The sequence below is a fragment of the Solea solea genome, chromosome 14 (genome assembly GCF_958295425.1).
Source record: "Solea solea chromosome 14, fSolSol10.1, whole genome shotgun sequence".
NCBI lineage: Eukaryota > Metazoa > Chordata > Actinopteri > Pleuronectiformes > Soleidae > Solea > Solea solea.
The window spans coordinates 23,323,391-23,346,496 of NC_081147.1; the positions used below are offsets into that span (position 1 = coordinate 23,323,391).

Below are 23,106 nucleotides of genomic sequence, written 5' to 3' on the forward strand. Positions count from 1 at the left end.
GTAACTCTGGGGAGAGCTTTGTGATTATTAGACCTTTTAAAAAACACGCTAAATAATCCTTTAATCATAGTTTTAGTTTCATTATACAAAACTGTCAGTCATGTAGAATTCTTGACATTTAATAAAATACTTGCCAGTGAAGAGGACACAGATTGTTCACAGCTTTTTTTTTTTGAAGCTGTAACACTAATAGTCTGTTACAAGTCAATTTAATGGGATGAATATAATTGTGATTATTTATTTTTTTATATATTTTATTTTAACTTTTTAAACTTATACAACAAATAGAAAAAACCTACATACAAGATGGTATACAGCACCTGACGTGATTATTTTTAACAAGGGCACATTCGAGGCTATTTTTGCTCAAATGTACTCCGACACTGTGTCAATACATAAAAAGAGTGAAACTGTTGAGTTTCAGAGTTCAGAATTTTTGTAATGTGCATACAGTAAATGTGGCTTATAATTCCTCAGCTTATTTGTCATGAACACCAAAACACTTTCTGCGCTCCTGTCACTCTCATCTACACTTGGTCACTTTAACCACAGTGATATCAGTGGCCTCACATGTCCCTCTAACTGCCAGGGCCTAACCCAGTTAACAGCAGCGCTGGTTACATCACGTCCTCCCTGTGTTGGTAAATGTCACACACAGCCAGTGGTCAATATGTTCAAGTCCAAAAAGACGCAGAGGGGTGAGGGTAACTGTTGGGTGTCTGTTGTTTTCAGTGCTGGTGATGGACTCATTTATAACCGCTGACTTTATTCTAAACAGGAAAATGGAAACAATTTAGCTTTAAAATGATGTGTGCAAGGACCACACTGTTTCCGCATGGAGTTTGCATGTTTCACCCTGTGTGTGTGTGTGTGTTTTATTCTGAGTTGTCAGCATGTCCAAAGACATGCAGGGGACATTTGGGGATTGGGCAAATTGGACCCTCTAAATCAGGGGTGTCAAACATACGGCCTGTGAGCCAGAACCAGCCCACAGAATGAATTTGTGAATTAGAATTAATTATATACTATAATTTGCTGTTCCAGATACCAGTGACTAAAGGTTTTGGGTCTTTGTAGATCCACTGTGATCTGTAGGTTTTAAATATAAAAATAAAAATAGTAAACTTAAAGGCATAATATTGTTGAAATTGCACTTATTTTTCTCAGGAAATTTAGGAAAGATACTCCATTAAATGTTAAACAAAAGGAAACATTTGGAGTTCTTGTTGTTTACAGGTTATTATGTTATTATTTAACTGGTCTGGCCCACTTGAGATAAAATTGCACTACATGTGGCCCCTGAACTAAAATTAATTTGACACCGCTGCTCTAAACTGACGTAGATGTGAGAGTGGATGGTTGTTTGGACTGGCGATCTGTCCAGGATGTACCTGTGACTGCCCACCTGTAGATAGGTTGCTGCAGGCAAATAACACCACCACCACCACTCTCCACCAAGTGGCAACTGGTAACAACATGACCCATAACAATCTGAATTTCCATTGAAAAGTCTCCGGAATTGTGATTTCACTGGAGCAATGTGGACAACCGTAGGTTCAGCAGCGTCACCTGTGAACAATACCAGACTGTCAGTCACACTGTACAGTATTTTAAGCTAAAATCTCCAGTGTCTAACTTCTGAACTAATTTGGCAATGGTTTCAATGTAACAGACAATCTTTTCCCTTTCAAAGAATGCACTGTAGGTTTAAATAAAAAGATGCAGCGGCCTCGCTTGACAGAGTTACCTCGGAGGCTATTTATTATCGGAAAATAACGTATCAAGACAAACAGCTTAGTTAATTACTTGGAGTGAAAAGGAAAGGGTAAATGAGTGTACAGGAGTGATTTTGGTGTCAGCAGATATACCGCGCACTCAGCTGTGATGTCAATATGAGACACAAAGAGTGGTGTTAAGCATTCCTCCCACCTAACAAAAGAAGAACAAAGTTCCCTGTTTTGTTTTTTTGTAGGGTGAAACAGGAACAAGCTCAGGTTTGATAAGGGCAGCTGTCACTCTTTTTATCACTTCCCTGATTTTCAAACTTTACCATCTGATGCTGACGAGCTCTGCTATGTGGATTGAGCTTTGGCAAAGCTCCGCCTTCTTAATTCACTCCGACAACCGACGAAGGAGTCATTATGTTAGTTGTAAACAGCTTATAGAGCTTTGGATGTCACATGACTGTCACACCCACTGATTTATGTGCTGTCTCCGCTATAAACCAATGTTATGAGCCACGTTCTTTCCTGAGGTGTCACCTAGTTTGTGTGCGTCAGCTATACCGGAGCTCCATTCCACAGTATTTCTGAGTTTCCTCCAAGTACCATCAGAGGAAGCTCACGTAACACTGGTGGTACACGTACCACAGTTTGAGAACCATGGAGATTTTTTTCGGGGTCTGTTCTTTTTTTTTGTCCTGGTCTGTTCTTATGAGAGATTTTTTTCAGCGTCTGTTCTTACGAGATTTTTTTTTCTAAAAAAAAAAGCATTTACAAAAAATAATAACTAATAAAAGAGCGAAGATGCTCTAAAAACGAATTGAAAACTGAATTTGAAAAATAAAACTCATGAAAGATTCAAAGCTATTATAACCATGGTCAGAAATGGCCCATACGCCAACAATATGAGCATAAATCTCAAATCCCAGCTGCTACTTCTACAGTTTACACCTGCATTCCGAGGCCTTGTGTTGCAGAGAATGTCAGCCATTTGCAAATTGAAGAACCATTTGCGGTGCCTAATGTCATGCTCTAATAACCATGATATATTAAACTCGACAAATTATGCCAATTCCTTCTCTAAGCTGATTCATTTGCTAATATCTCCGTGACATTTCTCACCAGCGCCTCCCGACATGAAAGGTATTGCCACACATCACAGAGACAGTTGTAACAGGTGTAACAGACAAATTCAAACTGACAACCCCGCTGTCAACAAAGTGAGAAGCTACGCAGACACACATTTATCTTGTCGACAAGGCGGATGGCAACATAAACTCCCACTTTTTGTATGCAGGACACAAATTGAGGGAACAAAGTTGGTGCTTCTTAGAAAAAGGACAGAGAAAGGAGGAGATAATAAAGAGTGGATGGATGAAAGAGAAGAAATCCATTGCACCACAGGAGGGTGAAGTGATTGATAGAATATTTACTGGTGCTCATGAGGGAAACTGGGGAAGAAAGAGTTAAAAGGGGAAAATATACTGCCCTGTAGTGTGTTTACTTTGTTGTGTTCACTGTCTTTCATGTGTGTAGAAACCAGCGTGGTGTAGAGTCACAGTCACACCTCTCACTATCACTACACACCCATGTTTTTTTCAGTTTCACCCCATCTACAATGTCCTCTCCTCTTCTCACCCTGTCTCCTTTCGCTCTCCCTTCCCATCCATCGTCCTCATACACCTCCACTGTCTCCTCTCTTCTTCTCTGTCTCTCTTCTTTTACCTCCCACTCTCCCCCCCCCACCACTCCCACTTCTCTTTCACTCTCTTTTTCCATCTCAGGCTTTTCACACTACACATCTCCACCCTCCTCCTCCTCCTCTCATCCCCTCCTCTTCTCTCTGTAGTCACTGCAGCGTGTCTAATGGTTCAGCTCCTTCCCGGCAGATCCACCATGCGGAAGCCAGGCGAGTAGCAGCCCCAGTCGAAAGGCCTCCCAACTGCTGGCCTTATCAAGACTGACAGCCAGCTCGACCAGAGCTATCACACACACTTGTACACACAATTACAAAGATAGATGCCTCCACACGCACAACGATACAAGCTTGTAAACAGAGAAACACACATACAACCACGCCAGTGGAGCAAGTTGCAGAATAATGCAGCAAAGCATGCGCACACAATAATATAACGCACACTATAGCTGCAATGCCGGCAGCGACACATGCTGCAAACGTGCCGGCGCAGGCACATAAACAGACATCAGTCTGGATATATGGATAGTGACAGCGCTGCTACATAAGACACCGGAGAGAATAACAATCTACCGTAGTAGGAGGCGTGTACTGCAGGCATGGAGGATCTAACCCACGTGTAGCAGAGGAGGGAGGGGAGGCTGCAAGAGAAGAGAGGAAGGAGGTAGGAGCAGCAGGAGGGATGACAAGGAGGAGCTGGTGGGTGGAAAGGAGTGATAATAATAATAATAATGATAGAAGAAAGTGATAATAGAGAAAGAGTAAATGGAAGAAGTGGGTGACAGATGTCGGAGGGGGAGGGGTTAAGAAATGGTGCAGATTCAAGGCAGAAGATTGGAAAAAAAAAATCACAAAACAAAATGTTAACAGTTTAAATGATGCGCTCACGATGAGAAAGTCATGCTATAACAAACCTCCGTCTCAAGAGACAAACATTAAAACATCGTAAGGGTAGAAATACATGCTGACATACCTACATACCTGAGTGTATTCAATAATATCGATCATTTGAATTTTCTTCTTTCTCTCTAAGCAAAAATAACTGAATGATACATTTCTTTGTAAAATAATTCACACAAGTCATATTTTTTTAAAGCAATGCACAATGCATGTCAGTGTGACATTTATCCGCATTGAATGGAACAGTGGTTTATGACATGTACAACAGAATGAACTGCTACATTTACATTGTCTTTTCAAAACTCTGGATTGCAGATTACAGTGACAATAGAAATCTTGCAATACTTTTTTGAGGTCAATTGACAACTGCTTGCATCCGTCAAGTCTTTAGAATGATTTTGGAGAGAAAATACATTTTAAAACAATGAAAAAAGAATCACAATAAAAACATTTTATGATTTTTTCTTTTTGTGGATCAAGTACTGTATGTATTTATTTATTTTTTTAACTTGAAGATAATTATACTATTTCCCCATTACGTCAGTGTTGCTAATTATCTTCTCGAGTTCAGTTGATAAAATGTCAGGTATTTGTGAGACGTTACTCACTCTCAGTGTTCACATACTGTACCAGTGCTGTCGCTGTAAAAGACAGCGTATGAAATAATCTTACATTGTTTCTGTTTAGGAAAAATAAACAGAGGCAGAATAATACAACAATACAACAACAAGTTACACACTGCAGCTTTAAATCTACACTATTTTAACTGATGATTCATACTAAAAAGGATAGTGTGCTGGCCACCTGTGTTTATGTGGAGTTATCGTCATTTTAAAGTTTTATAAAGAACTTTCTGATCTCGGATTTTGGATCAAATCACTATTGAAGAATTAAAGAACTGGAGTGTTGAACATCCAACAATCACTGTGGGTGAAATCCATCTTTTAAGAGGCACAGTTTACTCGTTTCTCTGCCAACTTCTCCATTAATAAATAACACTTGGGAACAAAAATCAACATATTCACATGAATGAATTTTTATAGTCACATTTTGAACACACTTTCATTTCCCTCTTATTTGGCTTGGCACATAGAACATAAACATATATTCTCACACACACACACACACACAGGAAGTACTGTAGCCAAAAATAAATCACAGACCTGCTTTGCATCATCTTTCTCTCTCTCTCTGTGTCTACTTATCCACTTTTGTTCCCAAGGCTGTGGGTGTCTGGGAGAGTGTGGGCCATGCAGCAGTTAATGTACCAATCTGTGCCAGTCAATCAGCACGGCCTGGACACTAGAGAAGGTTCTAGTAGTTTTTGATTTTTTACAATATTGTGGTTCTCTCACTCATCAATGTGTTGTGCTGGTATATGTTCATCTCTAAAGCCATTCCAGGTCAAATTCCTTTTACTTGTCTTCACTTTTAATTTGGATTGGTTTTTTTTTTCAAATAATAAGATAATAAGATAAATAAATATTTCTTTTTTATTAAATGATAACAAACAAAATACATTTTATTTTTTGGACTGCAACTAACTAATATTTTTGTCATTGTTGTATATATTCTTGCTTAATCAGTCACTTTTCATAAAGTGACTGATATTTGATTTGATTATTTTATGCAGATTTGATGATTATTATTATTTTGACCACAACCCCTTTACACCATATTTCCTTACTCACTTTTTTTTAATACTTTTACTTCTAAAACTTAAGTACATATACTTTAAGACTTACTTTTAAGTAATATTCTAAAAAGTGACTTCAACTTCTACCAAAGTCATTTTCTGGTGAGATACTTCTATTACTACTACTAATACTACTATTCTACTACTTTATACAAGGCTGATCTCCGTACAAAAGTACTAAATCATCGTAAAATCTACAGAAACAGGGCCTTTTATCCCTCACAAACATGCATTGCTGACACCGTCCCACCAGGTGGCAGTAGTGAGCGCTAAGGCCGCTCTGAGTTGATGGAAAAAAAAACACAAACAACCACAAGAAAACCACAAAACCAAGATGGCGGTGCAGGAGACAGCATCTCAACTGTCCATGGCTCTCAAAGTCCAGGAATATCCCACTCTGAAGGTAAACCGTGACTGGAGCTCGCGTCGTTTTTACACGTTAACGACGTATGTGCCGCTGAAATACACACATCGTGAGGTGTTTGCTGGGAAAAGTGGGGGATTTGTTGTCCATTCGAGGCCGAGGGCAGCGAACTTGACAGGGAGGCTAGTGTTTGCTGGACTCGCTTAGCCAGTTAGCAGCGCCCTTTAACCGCATATGTGTTTGACAGGCGACAGTAATTAGTTAGCCTTTTAATACGTACATATGCGTGGTGGCTGTTTAGCTGTGTTCATCGGCTGCTTTTTGAATGATATAATCGTCGTGCCATGGGGTGGAGGGCCGCAGATAAGCTACCCCCAAGTAGAAGCGTATTGTTTTTGACGAGGAGCTCCCTTCACTGTAGATACATGAGCTGTCAGTTAATGGCGTCAGCTTGGTGTTTAACGGTGGGGACACTTTAACGAAGTAAGTGGTGATTCTTGTTCAAACTGAGCTGGACACTCGACTGGCTGACGGTTGAACTCATTAGGTTTGTTGCTGTTGGCAAACCCATATTTTCTATATCTTCTACTGTGGTGTAAGACAACCAGGCTGTGCCACACTCGAGAGCGAGCATGTAGGTTGCAGCTGCCTGGTAGATGTGTCGGTGGGGGGGTTGGGAAGCCTCGAAAGCCCTGCGAAGGGGGCAGTTAGCGCAGTGTCATCAGACCGCTGCTGCTGCCTGTGTGCACTTCAAAATGGCCAGCGAGAGACATCACAGCCTGCTGCTGCCGCCGCCGCACACACCTACTGTTCCTCCATTCCACACAACGTTACTGCGACACTACCTCTAAAAGACGAGCTGAAGCAAAACCCGGCTTTTCCTCCTGCCCTCACCCCATCTCGGGGAGACAAGACAACGTCGACTTTATATAAGGCACGGCTGTGAGCACCAAGGTATTGATAGCGTTTGTGTAGTAACTAATGGTGTGTGGTATGTCTGATGTTGCCCTGATTTAATATATCGTGACGTTGAGTGTTCTCTGTGGTACATGTTTAGACATCACAGCTCTGTTTTTGCTTGGATGCTGCAGTAAGGATGGATGGATGGTGGTACAGGAAGGGCACCATTTTAAGACAGGAGTGATGGTTATAATTGGCATCAAATGGGAGTCTACAGGAGGAGCAGTGGTGATTACATTTGAAGCTGTATTGAGTAGAATTATGACGTCACAATCAATGTTGTCTCACACGGATGAAGCTGTTAATCTGTAGGAGTGACACATTACAGTATGTGTTGGATATTATGTCCTTGAAGATGCCAATGCAAAGTAATAGCTTAATACCACCTTTTCTGTATGATATCTCAACCTTGAGTATCTACCGATAACAAGATCCGTTTGATGCTTTAATTGAATGCTAATGCCCTCATTACTGAACCATAACCAATCATTTAAAAATCATAATACAGTCTTTATACAGCACGCCACATGTGCAGAGTAGGCCAATAATGTGATGTTTAGAATTTGCAGTTGCATTGATGTATTTTTTAGGTATGCACGACATCGGTATCTGCAAATATTGGCTCTAAAATGTATTATCGGATATAGGGTAGATCGGCAAAAACACCAATATCTGCCAATATGACTTCAACAGTAACACTAAAGGGGTGCAGGGTCAGTATCGGTTATCGGCCCAAGCACTCCTTATATATCGGTATATCTGCAACAAGTCCAATATCACGCATGTCTATTAAATTTTTCTCAGGCAGATCAGAGTAAGGTTTACAGCAACCATTCTCTAGGGCCATGGTTCTCAAACTGTGGTACTTGTACAAGAGCGCAATGAAAATTAAATTAATAACAAAAAATAAACGAAATGTAATAATATATTAAGAAACACCTCATCTCTCGCTCCATCTTAAATGGATTTCACTGTACGAGTGTCTGAAGCATATGTGAGGAAGAGGAGGACGAAGATGATGATGATGAGAGAGCAAATTATCTTATTAAGAATAAATCTGCCTCCTGTGAAAAGTCCCATTTCCTCGGCCTATTTACGTCACTGGATTTTAACGTTGGCGATACGGGCGTTCCTTTGAGCACTCAATGTTTTGTCAGGTGGTACTTTTGTCAGGTGGTCCCACTGATCTAGGGAAATGATAACCCAAATATTTACACGTTCTCATTCAACATAACATTGTAGCCGATTCAAGATAAATATGCTGTCTACACCGGGACATTTTTCTTGGACTGGCGTGCTTTCACAGCTGCAAAGCAATACACAGCACAACAGAGCCAGCAAACGACGGCATACAAAAGACAATATGCAGAATAAATAACACAGACTAAAGACAAGTAAAGGTGTAACATAATTGCATTTACCCAAAATGTGCAAGAGTAAAGTTCCAGACTAAAATGACTTACGGCTTATTGAGATTCTTTTAAAATCAAACTATATTCTGATTGAATATTGTCATAGATGTTGGAATGAATGAGAGCTTGAGGTGGTTTGTAACATCTGCCTGAATGTAATGTATAATATTCAGCAAACAGAATATGTGATGGATTGTATTAGTCTGATCACATAATCTACACAGATCATCTGAAGCAAGGGATGTTTTTTTAAGTTGTTTATCTGACTATCTGACTATATTCTGTAGTCATTTAAATGCCGAACATTTAAGATATCGTGTCCTTCAGACTATAATCACTCAGGCAATGTCATGACTTTCATCAGTGTGCAATGTTGCTGTTAAAAGGGGGCTTACTACAAATCCTGAAAGACAACCACTTACAGTGTCAGTCTGTAACAGCTGCCTCTAAATATGTTTATGGCTTAAATACATTTTTGTATTGATTAATGATTGAGGGGAAAAAAATAGTTAGTTTGAACTTGGTGGTGATGTAATTGATGTCACACAGAATTTCCTGGACCTCTGTGCTTCTTTGATAGTCAAGGTTTTCATTGTCACACCAGTATTGGAGTTATTTAACAGTATTTAAAGCTTTCAAGTCAATGCACACTTTACAGGGGATTGCATCAGACGGAAAACATTGACATTTTGTGGGGAGTTGTTCTTTAGTGTGTATTTAGACTCCATCCTTTCCCTCTCATACAGCTGCTATGCACATTCCTGTGTGAAATAAGCCTGCAGTTTCTGCCAGCACAACACGAATGAATATTTAGTAGTGCACACTCTGTCACGGTTTGAGGTACAATTAAATGTCTGAATCACAGGGTCACAATCTTCTGCACAAACACACACAATTGAATTCTAGCTGAGCAAAAACATTCATCATGCGTCATAGACGACCCATAATTTTTCTCTCAAATCTCAGTGAGCTGTGAAATGAACTGGCTCTGGAGAAACAAATCACGGTGAATCAAAGTTCTCCTCTTTCGTCCTCAATTACATGACACTGTTATCTACAAAATCATTTTGTTGTAACACAGAGAGGAAAAACACTATTTTATATTGTTTGATTATGAATAATTTTCTCTACATTCTGTTTCATTCAGTCATTTAAACATGTTTTTTTATGATACTTTACAAACCACAGCCGGTTACACGTACTGTATTCTTAAATGCAACTACTCTAGCCTCATGTCTGTGGAGGGCAGAGCGTATTTTATATATATTTCTTCATCTTCTTTTTAGTCTTGTTCAGACAGAATTAAGACTTGAATGGTTATTTTCATAATCAATAAATCTGTCGATTATTTTTTCAATTAATCAGGTAATCGTTTGGCCCAGAAAATGTCAGAAATTGTTGAAAAACCTGGAAATATGATGTTCTCAAAACGTCTTTTGTCCACAAACCAACATTATTCCGTTTTAATAAATTCTTTGTTGTATGGAGCAAAGAATCCAGAAAATATTCACATTTAAGAAGCTGAGAAAACACTCAAACCCATTAATCGATTATCAAAATTGTTAATATAGGAATTGATTAATTGTTTCAGCCCGTACCAGATCATTTATTTATATTATAAACCACCACCTTAGCTATTACAGGTTAATAATACAATTTTTGTATAAAGTAAAGCGCTTAACTATGGCAGAATAGGGATGTTGTCTGTGAAGGTTCTCAGTCACCCAGGTCATTAATTTATATCTTCAAGAGTGAAGATGTAGGCCTGGAATTGATTTTGTTTTAGCTTGAAGGAATAAAAGGTCTTTTTTGTACCTCGCCTATCTAAACAAAGTCATCTTAATCTATATCTAAACGCCTGAATCAGCCACAGGTAATTTTCATGCTGAATGCTTCTGGCCTTGTTTTCACAGGTCCCCTACGAGACTCTGAACAAGCGATTCAGAGCAGCTCAAAAGAACATCGACCGGGAGACGAGTCACGTGACAATGGTGGTCGCGGAGCTGGAGAAGACCCTGAGCAACTTCCCGGTGGTCGACTCTGTCGTGTCACTGCTGGATGGAGTGGTGGAGAAACTCAGTGCCCTGAAGAGGAAGGTGAGAGGTGCAGATGTTACAATAAGTAAAAAGAACATAAAAGAAGTACAAAGGGATGATATTCAGGTACAACATTCATTGCTTATTAAAAAGGTGTTATAGGGTGAAATAGGGTTTAATTGTAAGCCCTCCAGTTTGGCTAAGGTCTTACTACATTTGGAAACTTGGAACTTGGCTGTCCTTTTCCCAAAACATGGGTTTCACACATTTTTGATAACTGCGTGAGTTTTCACACAAGCTTCTACTTCAAACAGTCTTATGCACTTACAACTTCTATTGGATCTGAGGACCCTTCAGACCTGCAATTTCCATAATCTGATCACTGAGGATGGATGTTAATACAAGGTCCGAATAGTGACTACCAGAATAATCAGAGACGGCTACATCTCACTGAATGTTGACTTTAGATCACCAGCAATTTGCTGTTACCAGCTTATTAGGTCTTGTGTTTTAAAGTTACAATGAAAACATGGACAGTTTTCTAATCCATTATTGTCGGTGTGCACTGGGCTCGTTAAACCAGCACTAGTTTTGGTCCCAGTACCTGTGTACTATACCAATAGTATCCTACTAATAAACATGGGTCTCCCTCCAGCTGTAGCCAACATTTAAAAGCCACATAACTCAGCCCTGTTGACAGCAGCACATTACTGTGGCAGTGGTTCCTCCACAATGGTGTATGTGATGGGTTGTTGGTGTCCGAGGTGGAGGAATGCCACCTGGCTGGTTTGTAAAAGGAGAGAAAACGGCCAATTGAAACAATGCTGTGGGTATTCCCCCACCCCCTCCACCTGTCCCAGAATGTTGTTATACACTAAACATACTGCACTTTGTTGTGGAGAGTAGTCATAAAGTCACAAATGTTTTTTAGTACATTGCCTTAAGATGAATTGGACCAGAGAACAGAGGGCCTGTATAATTGAATCCTTATAAGGCAGTGTGCATGGAACAGTGCACACAGGAATGCAGTCATTCACTCCGTTGTAACGACATTATTAACCACTCTTTCCTGACTGCTTTGAGACTACAAATTATTGTTGAAGTAAAGCAGTTTTATAAATTAGTTTTTTATAGTTGTGACACCCAACTATTGAACTGCAAATTCGCTGTGGGCCTTGTAGTCTTGGACTCTAGACTTGGGTATATCTCAGTCTGGACATTTCCCTTAGTTCAAGGGCAGATTTATCACCTGTGATGAGAACAGTGTGATTTTCTTATTTGTTCATTTTCTCTGCACATGCAAGTCTCAAAAAGGAACTTGGAAATTCAGCAATGTGTCGAAGTACAGTCAGGATATTGAATGTGGTTTAATATAAAATTGAGCCTCCTTGCTCCATATTCACCTCTTTTGTATATATCTCATTATTGATATTGTTTGTATGTGTGTGTGTAGGCTGCAGAGTCCATCCAAGCCGAGGACGAGAGTGCCAAGCTGTGTAAACGTCGCATCGAGCACTTGAAGGAGCACAGCAGCGACCAGCCGGCCTCGGTCAATCTGTGGAAGAAGAAGCGCATGGACCGCATGATGGTGGAGCATCTGCTGCGTTGCGGCTACTACAACACAGCTGTTAAACTGGCCAGACAGAGTGGTATAGAGGTAACTGTCTGTGTCAATATTGATATCTGTTTAAAATGACTTTTTAGCTTCAGATTCTCTAATACTCTCTCATTTACTCGCCTTTCTTTTTAAGGATCTGGTGAACATAGAGATGTTCCTCACAGCCAAGGAGGTGGAGGAGTCTCTGGAGAGGCAGGAGACAGCCACCTGCTTAGCCTGGTGCCATGACAACAAGTCTCGCCTCCGCAAGATGAAGGTACAGTGATTACATTCCAGGGGTCAAATTTTGCCTCAAGAATATTTTGTTAACTAAACTTCCTACCTCTACCCAGGGTTCATTTTTTATTAATCTTGACAGTGAAATAGCAAGGATGTATCATGGAGCTGATATTATGACATCCCTACAAAGATGTAGGAATCATCACTGTTGGGCACATACCTGCCTTTTCATCTTTTTTCTTTACTTGTCCCAGCATTTGTGAAAATCCTAATACAGTTTTCATGTCGCAATGAAAAGTGATCAGGTAAATTTCCCTGGTAGTTGTTGGAGATTAACCCACGTTTTTAGGATTATTAAGTAACTTGTAACTTAAACAGTAACAGATCTACAGTTCGGCATTTTTCGTCTCGATTCTTGTGTCGGACGTCTCTTCCTGTGACAGACCAATCAGTGGCCGGCAGTCTGGCGATGTCACGCATAGTATTGCCTCAACTCACTTGGAACCTCGCCAGAGAAGGTACTAAAAAAGTACTAAGGTACTATCGCTAGTGGAACCGCAACTTAACCGTGCCGATACAGTAAAAGGGATATTGAGATAAAGGGTTTTCCTCCGTGTTGCTCCTTCATGTCCAGGGTTAATAACAGCCAAAACAGAAAAGTAGTAAAATGGTGGAAACTCAATTACATTCTTTTGTCTCTTTTTTTCAACAGAGTTGTCTTGAGTTCAGTCTAAGAATCCAGGAGTTCATCGAGCTCATCAGGCAAAACAAACGCATGGATGCAGTCAGGTGCTGGACATTGAAACACCACACTTATGGACTCTTCCACCTTAAATTCTTATACCAACAAACGGTTCCTGTTACGTAATCGTACTAAAACAGGCACAAAACTGAAGCCACTATTTTTGTGCCTGTTTCAGACATGCAAGGAAACATTTCAGCCAAGCAGAAGGCGGACAGTTGGATGAGGTTCGGCAGGTGATGGGGATGCTGGCCTTCCCATCAGATACACACATCTCTCCTTACAAGGTAACAACTATGCTCTTTAAATTATTCAAAAGACTTAATTTGGTCTGACCCACTTCTGCACATGAACCATGAAGGAACATTGAATTATACTTGTGGCTACTACTATTCACACATGACATGAAATTAATGAAATACCTCTATTATTAATACCTCTAGTTATCTGTATTATTTCTGAGCAGAGGCACATGGTGGAGGTGTGGCAGGCACTGTTGCCTTTTTGGTTTTGAAAATCAAATAAATAGACATGGGTCATTAAGAGCGCTTGAATTTGGTGCACGAAAGAAGTTAAGTTGATATTTAGGTAAATGTCTCCCTTGTTAACGTTAAGCAAGTCACGTGATTCCAAATTGCAAGATCTCTCTACCACCAAAGAAAATAAAAACAGCTGATTTTGACCAAGATCCCAAAGACAATCACTTAATCAATAAATCAATGAAAGTGGACGCCATGGTTGGAGTGGCTCTTACAAGTTGCCCTCCTATCTTAAGCAGCACATTTGATCCTTGAATTTGAGGGAATTGGTCCTGAAAAGTCTTTGGAAAGTCCTTTCATTTGGTGTAGAAACCTTGGAATAAAGCCATGATTAGTGTTCTGCAAGCAGTCTCATGCAGAAGGGGAAAAAACAGTCTGCCTAAATGTTTTTCCCCAGTGGAGACAAATTATGTGCTGTCAACAGCTTTGTTTGTACATGATGAACAACATGACTCTTCAAATTGTGGTTCATAAATGTCTTAAAACCACATTAATAATTGATTAATATGACATTAAGTTTAGATGAATGCCCAGACTGTTTCATTTAAACTTTAGAGACCAGGCAGAAAAGGTGCAATAGCAGCAGAGCAGCCACTAGATGGCCCCCTTTGTCCATGTAAAATAAAAAAAGTTGCTTCTTGTGCCTCTTCACAATTATGCTTGGGCAGCAGTTTTCAAAAGCAGTGTTATTGTTTTTAATCTTCAGTGGCAGGCTGATGTCTTATGAGAAACATGGTTTTACTATGGCGTCTACATAATTAAATTTAATTTTAAACATTTAGCACAAAGTAGATTTTCCAGCATGACGTAATTTTCTTTAACATTTTCAAGGAGATTAAACTCCTTTAATGTCAACACAGCTGAATAGAATAGAAGGCATTTAGCTATAATGTAATTTAAAAACAACATTTACCTTCTACACAAAGAATTATCACCACATTGTCTGTGTTTTTGATGAGTTAATCACAGTTTGCTCAAATCAGCAGTCATGTGTATTGATCCGCACATTCTGCAGTGACTTAAAAGTCTTTCCTTTTTTGACCGTTCCATCAGGATCTTTTGGACCCAGCCCGTTGGAAGATGCTAATCCAGCAGTTCCGGTATGACAACTACAGACTGCATCAGCTTGGAAACAACTCTGTCTTCACTATAACCCTACAGGCCGGTCTGTCCGCCATCAAGACACCGTATCCTGCCTTACTCTGCTTTCAATATTCATCCGTAACCCATTCAGACTGACGCAGTAATACGAACCTGTGTCAGGAAGTCTCATCAGTGTAGGCTAAACCGTGTCGGCTGACGCTCCATGACGGTTGTTGAATACACGTTGGTTGTCTGGCTTTGGACCACTGGTGTTATTCAGGTTTATACTTTTGTCCTGAGTGATCTCATCACACGTGGACAACACTCAGTCTAGGTCTAATCCTGTTAAATGTGTCCTGGATGCATCTTCAGATCCGATCACATTCCTGTGCTGCATGAGCAGAAAGAGAAACATCCTCTGACCATTTATTTGTTGCCACCACCATTGTATTAACACTGGTCGATTAAAAAAAAACCTTCTGTATAGTGAGACTCGTTCAAAACATCATTTTGTTCTTGTGAACTGACTTAACATCAGTCACAGGAGACGAGGCCTATTTTAATGTGAGGTGTGAACAGTCGTCCTTGTTATTTATAAGTGCCTTAAAGCACCCAGGGACACTTTATAGTAAATGACAAAAATTCACAAAACAGAAAAGATAAAAAAAAAGGAACAGTGTAATTACAGAGAGTTTGCTGATTTTAACTGACACGTTTTTCAGTTTCAGTTTAAATAGAAGGGAGAGAGTCGACGTCGGGTGGGAGTGAATTCCAGAGAACTCAGTGGTGCTGCGGGAGGAGGTGACAGTGTGGAGGAGATCAGACACATTTGGATGAGCGATGTCATGGATGTCCTTGAGTGTGAATTCTATTCTGAAATTGACCGGGAGCCAGTGCAGCTGCTGTAGGACTGGGGTCGTGATGAAATGAGGGGGTTTTTTGTTGATGACTCGAGCAGCTAAATTCTGCCTGAAAGAGTTATATTAATCTGCAATTAAACCTTTTTTTTTTTTTGGATAAGCATAGTTTGGATTATTAAAGGTCTATTAGTTTTATCATTATAACGTTCTTCCCAATTGTTTGTCTTTGCTCCGTATTGTCTTCTGTGACACAGAAGTTTTGTTCCTTAACCTCCATGTCCATTCCAGTCAGTGCTACAAGGAGGACGGTACCTCTAAGAACCCCGACTGCCCGGTGTGCAGTAAATCTCTAAACAAGTTGGCACAGCCCCTACCCATGGCCCACTGTGCCAACTCCAGACTAGTGTGTAAGATCTCTGGGGAGGTCATGAATGAAAACAACCCTCCAATGATGCTTCCTAATGGATATGTCTACGGCTACAACGTGAGTGCACTGTGAAATTGACTACAGCACAGGCACTGTTTAAATTTCACAACTGAAGCTGTGCATTCTCTGCTTATATTTTCCAGTCCCTTCTGTCCATCCGCCAAGACGACAAAGTTATCTGTCCCAGAACCAAAGAGGTCTTCAACTTCTCTCAGGCTGAGAAGGTCTACATCATGTGATCACCCGGATAAACCCCCGTCTGAGTGTCGACATGATTGATTATGGTCATCCCATCACCTGGCCTTTTCAGAGAGGCACTCGTGGACCCCCCCCCCCCACACACACACACACACTCAGTCATACCCAGACACACCCAAAGTACTCCACCGTCTCCCAAATCAACGATCAACTCCTTCGCACCCTCTCCTTTCAATTGTATCACACAGAAACTGGGCTCTACTCCATTCTGACTTCTTTCACTGTGGCTAGGAGTTGTTTGATCCGATTCATTCAAGCACATAAACTACCAATACTGTCATTACCTTTTTCAAGCCTTCACTCTGAAGATTAGAGACTAGAGAAAAGGACCGAGGGGCTGAAAAAGGGCTAGGTAGTTGTTGGATTTTACTACAGCAAATAAAATCTTGTTGAGGTTACTTTGCCTTTTTTTTTCTCCCCTTTGTTAAATAATGTGGCAGGACTGTGTTAACTCATTACATTTAGCAGATTAACACTTTAGATTTGGGCCTTTTTGGACAGACGTGGCTGCCTGGTCTCATAGTACCATCTTATTATGTGATGCATGCCGTTTGTCTTCTAGCCATGTGTGTGTCGGTGGATTGTCGAGGCCATAAATGTGTCCCTTAAACTGCCTAATGACATTCTTGTATTTCACCCCCACCTTGGCTGTGAAACCAGAGCCTGATTGAGTTGCGGGAGGCTCTTTTTCAAATGTAAATATTAGATAGGATTTGGTCATTCTCATGTGTAAATGTGGGGTTTTTTGGGGGAGGGGGACAAGTAACGACAACACAATTCAACCGTTTACAATGATTGCTTTGTGAACTGAACACATGTTTTTTAGGCTGTTAAACCTCACATAGCCTTCAGTATCCTCACGTTAACCGGTAGTTGTGTGTAACTTATGATTCCCGGGGAAAGCTGTTAGTTTTACAAATTTGATAATGTTAATTATGGTGCATTTATTACCGTAGTGACATTTCTCAACATTCAGTCTCTGCAACCATCTCTTGCTTGTTTTTAATGAACAAATTGTCTTCCGTTTTGTGTGTTTTGCCATGTTCACTTCTACTCGAATCAGTTTTATGAGTTCATTTTTTAGTGAATAGAAAATATGGACTGTCTTTCAAGACGCGTTACGCAGATAATTCAACATTACTAGTCAACCCATTTTTTATTAATTCCACAATTCTTTTTCTGTGACTGTGGTGAGATTTCCTCCCTTTCTGCATATGTTTGAGTTACTTGTGGCACCAATACGCTACAACGTTTGCTCCTCAGAAACGTACTGTAGTTTCCTGCACAACATTTTCTTTATTTGTGAAATTTACCAGAGATTTCCAGAGAGATGGAAACCTGTGCAAAAAGAGCGGGACTGTTTCATCAACGGCATGACAAAGAAGGAAGAAATTACACTTCCAGTTTTTCTTGTCTGTATTAGATGGACGGACTTGGGACAGCACACGATAAAATGAAAATCTTGAATGTGGACATGAAAATTTACTTAATTGTCAACTCAAAAATTGTTGGGGAAAAAAGTCTATGAAAAACAAGACACAAAATTATCTAAAACTGTAGTTTAATGCTTCACACGAACAAGGTCAGTATTTTATTTGAATTTTTTTTCATTTTGTCATTTATTAAAAAGTGAAAATATTTTTAATTTGTGTCCATAAATGATTTGAAAGTGTATCTGTAAAGACACAAAGTGTTGTGTTTTGTGTTGCTAGAATAGATGAGGGATTGTCTCATGAGCAATATGCCTCATAAAGATTTCAGTGAACTTTGATTTCAGTGTTTCTTTCTTTGCCCCTGTGGGCTCTAAAATCAGCTGTACCGTCTCCCCCCGGTAGGTGGGATGAGGTAAACTGTCCACTTTGTCAACATGGAAATGCAAAGGGTTTTGTCTTACCTGAAACTACCCGAATCTGCTTGATCGAAGTTTGTTTGCATTTTGTGTGGACATTGGTTTGGTATTGCATACATGTTTTATACTGTTATTTGTACACATGGCATACAAGTATAAACTAAGGCTTTTTGGCACCCTGCAATCAACTAATCGCTTTAATTTCTTATGTTTCCACAGACTAATGTGCTCAAATGGTCTTGGTTTGACTCGTTGGACAAAAATAATTTATCATTTAATTCTATGTCAACAGATCTTCATTATTAAGGTTTTATACCTATATTTTCCTAACTAATTATTAGCTTTATTGCAAACAGAACAACAGCTGCAATGCCTTTCATGTAAGAAATCTGAAGAAATAATTCAAACATGGTTTAACATTTCTTTAAAGTGGTTTGGATTCAGTATTACACCATCTACATGTTTCAGCCAAAATCAACAATTCACACATCACAACTTTTGGCCTGTTTAGGAACAGATTTTTTATACTAAAATTTTAAACTACTTATGCAATTTTACTTTAATTGGAATTGGATAGAGAGGGCCGATTAAAGGTAATGTTGAACACACTTTCGAACTGTCATAATCATCATCTGCCGTTTTTTGGTCATCGTCTCTTTCATGGAACATGTTTTTAAGAATAATTTTAGCAAAAGCTCGAGCTCGATTTTTCTTCTAATAATAATTTCCGGCAGGCTGTATACGTAGTGGTGTAACGTTGCCCTCTGCCGTTTGAATATATTAATCTGCAGTTACACACTTCTAACGTCTTTATTGTAGTTTTCTCATTTCTGGTATTAAATTAAAGTCACCAGAAAGTCATTTTTGAAGAATAAATGGCTTTAGTGTTGTTTGATGAGTCAAAAGAACGATTCCAGGTTTTGATTCCTTTGATACGGAGGAGAGAGGGGGTGGAGAAAGAGAGACAGTAGCGCACCGGAAGAGGTGGTATCACTAGTTGAGCTTCATCTCCGGTATAAAAACAGCTGCGTCCTTTGCTCGGCCACCATTTTGAGATTTACTCACGCTCCAGTTAGTCTCGCTAGTAATCTCATCGTCATTGTTTAAACATGAGCGACCAGCTTTGCAAACTTTTCGTCGGTGGACTCAACGTGGACACCGACAGCGATGGCCTGCGCAAGCATTTCGAAAAGTACGGTACGATCACCGACTGCGTTGTCGTCGTGAACAAGCAGCTGCAGCGTTCCCGCTGCTTCGGCTTTGTGACCTACTCCACGACGGAGGAGGCTGACGAAGCCATGAAGGCCAGGCCGCACACCGTCGACGGTAACGCCGTCGAACTGAAGCGCGCCGTGGCGCGAGAGGACGCGAACAAACCAGAGGCCCTCGCTAAGGTGAAGAAAGTCTTCATCGGTGGCCTGAAAGACGAGATCGAGGAGGAACACCTGATCAACCATTTCAGCCAGTACGGCGAGATCGAGAAGGCCGAAGTCATCTCGGAGAAGGAGACCGGGAAGAAACGAGGCTTCGGCTTTGTCTATTTCGCCGAGCACGACGCAGCCGACAAAGCCGTTGTGGTGAAATTCCACAACATCATGGGACACAAAGTTGAGGTAAAGAAAGCCCTCTCCAAGCAGGAGATGCAGGCCTCAGGCAGAGGCGGCATGTCGATGGGCGGCCGGCCGGGCAGAGGCATGAGAGGAAATCAAAATGGCTACGGCGGCAGGGAGTATGGCGGAAACTACAACTACGGAAATGGCGGAGGCTACAACTGCGGCGGCGGTGGTGGTGGCGGCTACGGAGGATACGGCGGATATGGGGGCGGCTATGGAGACCAGGGAAGTGGATACGGTGGTGGAAACGGCTACAACGAGTTTGGAAGCGGTTATGGCCAACATTCATCCGGCTATGGTCCCATGAAGGGGGGCCCCTTCGGCCACCAGAGGAGCGCTGCTCCCTACAGCAGAGGCGGCGGCGGCAGTGGCTACCCGAGGGGGGGCTATGGCGGCGGCGGCTACTAGATGACACTTCCGAGCGGAAAATCGACCACCCATCCCCCCCACAGCCACTACACAAACCCCCAACCTGGATTCGAACGCCAAATTCAAAATCAGTTACGGGGCGTCTGCCGTGAACCAACCATGGCAGAGATCAGGACACAAAGAATCCCCACTAACCTCAAAAACCCAAACAGGTAGGAAGGTCACTTCCCAGAGAACCTGTTAATAACGAGCATCGGCTGTTGCCGTTCAACTAGGACACGAAGAATAGAACACAAAATGGCCCCTTTTATGTACCCACGTTGCGGCGTGTGGCTGTCGTTTAGAGTTATTTTTTTATTTGCGTTCGCTTCGCTTATTTTTTTTTTTCTTATTTGAAAGTTTCGATGTAGGATTGTTTATGGTTTTCTTAATATCTACATTTTAAGCCATTAGAATAGATTTGTTTTCTGGAGTAGGTGTGTTTTCATTGTATGAGGATAAGAAAGCATGTTAATGTGATTTTTGGATTTCAGCTGTTATCTACCTGTATAATACTTACTTGGGTCATTCAGCAAAGGCGGGAACGTGATACTGCAGGATCCAGTTTCCTTGTTTCCTTCCCCGTGTTGTATTCAAACTCAACGCATAGTACTAGTTTCAAAATATTGTTAATTTTTTCCCGTCTACCTGTAGCAATATACTGTATATTGTATACTTTCATGTCTGGAGAACAAACCTACTGTTAAAACACTTTGATATGCTTTATGTATGTTCATTTTAAATAAAACGTTATACCACTTAGCTTAGTTATTTTACTTATTTAACCAGGCTTCCTCAAGTTCATCCACAGGTTTTATAGGTGACATCATCATGATCTTTAGTTACGCGGCACCTTTACCACAGTTTATTCCCTTACTCTCAGGTGGGTGAAATTAATGGTTGTAGTCTACCCACAGCCATTGCATGTAGGCTTTGTAGGGTTTGACCTTTTTTATTGTGTTTCTCTTTTTAAAACCATGCTAACTTATATTTTATTTTCTCTCTGAATACATATTTATTTGTGGACGTGGGGGCTCTGATATTTATCTTTGATTATTCCTACATTTAGGTGTTCTTACAAGTATTCCTGTAGGCTATCCCAGCCAAAATAGCCGTAGCAGTTTGTTTGTAGGCTACATCAGGACCCTATCATCGATTGTGATAGGAGTCTGAAATATCTCTTTAGGATATCCACATCCAGCCAAATAGGTATGTAAATCAACCTGTCTTTACTCTGTGTTGGTCAGCCATGTAAGGTATTTATTTCATCAAGATGGTGCACAACTGTGCCATTATTTAATTTTACACAAATGTACTTACAAATACACCTTTTTATATAGCTAATTTTTGTGGCAACAAAGGGGGGTTAATAAATTTGACCTTAATTTAACAAGTGGGTGGAAGGAGACTCGCATATTGTTCCACTATTGCATAAGATAATGGAGCAAATAAATTGGTCTCTTCCCGAAAACATGCTCTGTTCAGTTTCTCATTGTGTCTCTCTCCATCTCCTCCAGGTTGCTATGGTAACCTGGGCATGAGGACATCACCCTGAAAACTATTGGGGTGCGTGTCTCACCGCTGGCGGGGACCAAGATCTTGTGTCTTCTCCCACAGGTGAAGTTTCACATGGGATTCCACTGTGCTCAAAATGAGTTTGAATGCTAAGTTTTATTCTTTTTTAAATTCTTTTTTACAATGGTATTTTTATAAAACGGTGCTCGGGTGCAGTGAGTCATGGCACTATTGGTGACCTGGCCCTGCAGGTGATGAAGTCCTGTCTTGGGTATTGAGTGTGAATGATTTAATTTGTGTGAATTTTTTTACTGGCCCAAACAGGCTGATATTTTAAATAAAAGTAAAATTGCAACATGAGCCAATTCAGTTGTCTTCCGAAGTCTGATTTATCCGATCAGCTGGACTGATTTTAAAATGTTAATTGACTTTAGGGAATTTGAATCTCTTGGATGGACATGTGACTTGAGTCACATACAGCAGATGTACTCTTATTTTGATGAAAAACTTAAATAAAATTATACCTGACTGTGTGACACTTATTTTGAAAGGTTTGTTTTTGAATTGCTACATTGGCAGTTGTGTATGTGGTTGAAAATATTTGATACAACAGCTTGGAGGTAACTTGGCTGCAGACTAGTTTCTAAAAGGAACAGTGATGGAGAAACCTGTGCTCCCTGAAGCCAAAGATGTAGAGTACAGCGTCTTACGTTGGCTATTTTACTGTACTGCAGGGCCGCAACTAACTTATTTCCATAAATCTGTTTTCCTGAGGTTTGCACCATGAAATATTTCCCAAACCTGAAATTCTTATTTTGTATGCAGTAAGAAGAAATTACAGGTTTACATTTACGGAGTTGAAAAATCTCTGGAAGCCGATGCGTTTGTGTAGTACATTTTTAAAATGTTAATGCTGAAAGTATCACATTACCCTAACGTGAACATGAATCTAACTCCAGAGGCTATGGTTCCTCACCTATTCCATTTAGAATGGTTGTCTGTGGATGCAGAGAAGTGAGGAATCTAAAAAGATGAATTTAAAAGCTCTATTAACCTGCCTACTGTCCTTAAATGCAGAGAACAGGCTCTAGCCATTGAGACCATGCTGTAAGATGGTTGTGGTTTCTGCTACACAAACGATACACGTACCACTCAAAAGTGGTGATGGAAAACTATAATTTACTTAGTTT

General features: G+C 40.4%; 2 protein-coding genes across 4 annotated transcripts; both read left to right on the plus strand.

Annotated features, from left to right (window-relative positions):
- The first annotated feature begins 6,313 nt into the window (after positions 1 to 6,313).
- Positions 6,314 to 18,302, plus strand: maea (macrophage erythroblast attacher, E3 ubiquitin ligase). 2 transcript variants are annotated; one of them, XM_058650610.1, is made up of 9 exons: positions 6,314 to 6,416; positions 10,663 to 10,845; positions 12,239 to 12,442; positions 12,537 to 12,659; positions 13,335 to 13,411; positions 13,543 to 13,651; positions 14,957 to 15,090; positions 16,135 to 16,330; positions 16,417 to 18,302. In XM_058650610.1, exons 1-9 carry the CDS (start codon positions 6,348 to 6,350, stop codon positions 16,510 to 16,512), a joined length of 1,191 nt encoding a protein of 396 aa, XP_058506593.1. In that variant the 5' UTR covers positions 6,314 to 6,347; the 3' UTR covers positions 16,513 to 18,302. The 2 variants fall into 2 exon arrangements, with proteins under 2 accessions (XP_058506593.1, XP_058506594.1); XM_058650611.1 differs by lacking the exon at positions 6,314 to 6,416 and adding an exon at positions 7,141 to 7,331.
- A 1,111-nt stretch (positions 18,303 to 19,413) lies between these two features.
- On the plus strand, positions 19,414 to 22,276 carry LOC131473088 (heterogeneous nuclear ribonucleoprotein A0-like). Of its 2 annotated transcripts, none has more exons than XM_058650614.1 (2): positions 19,414 to 20,574; positions 21,471 to 22,276. In XM_058650614.1, exon 1 carries the CDS (start codon positions 19,490 to 19,492, stop codon positions 20,399 to 20,401), a length of 912 nt encoding a protein of 303 aa, XP_058506597.1. In that variant the 5' UTR covers positions 19,414 to 19,489; the 3' UTR covers positions 20,402 to 20,574; positions 21,471 to 22,276. The 2 variants fall into 2 exon arrangements, with proteins under 2 accessions (XP_058506597.1, XP_058506596.1); XM_058650613.1 differs by having other exon boundaries at positions 21,919 to 22,276.
- The last annotated feature ends 830 nt before the right edge of the window (positions 22,277 to 23,106 follow it).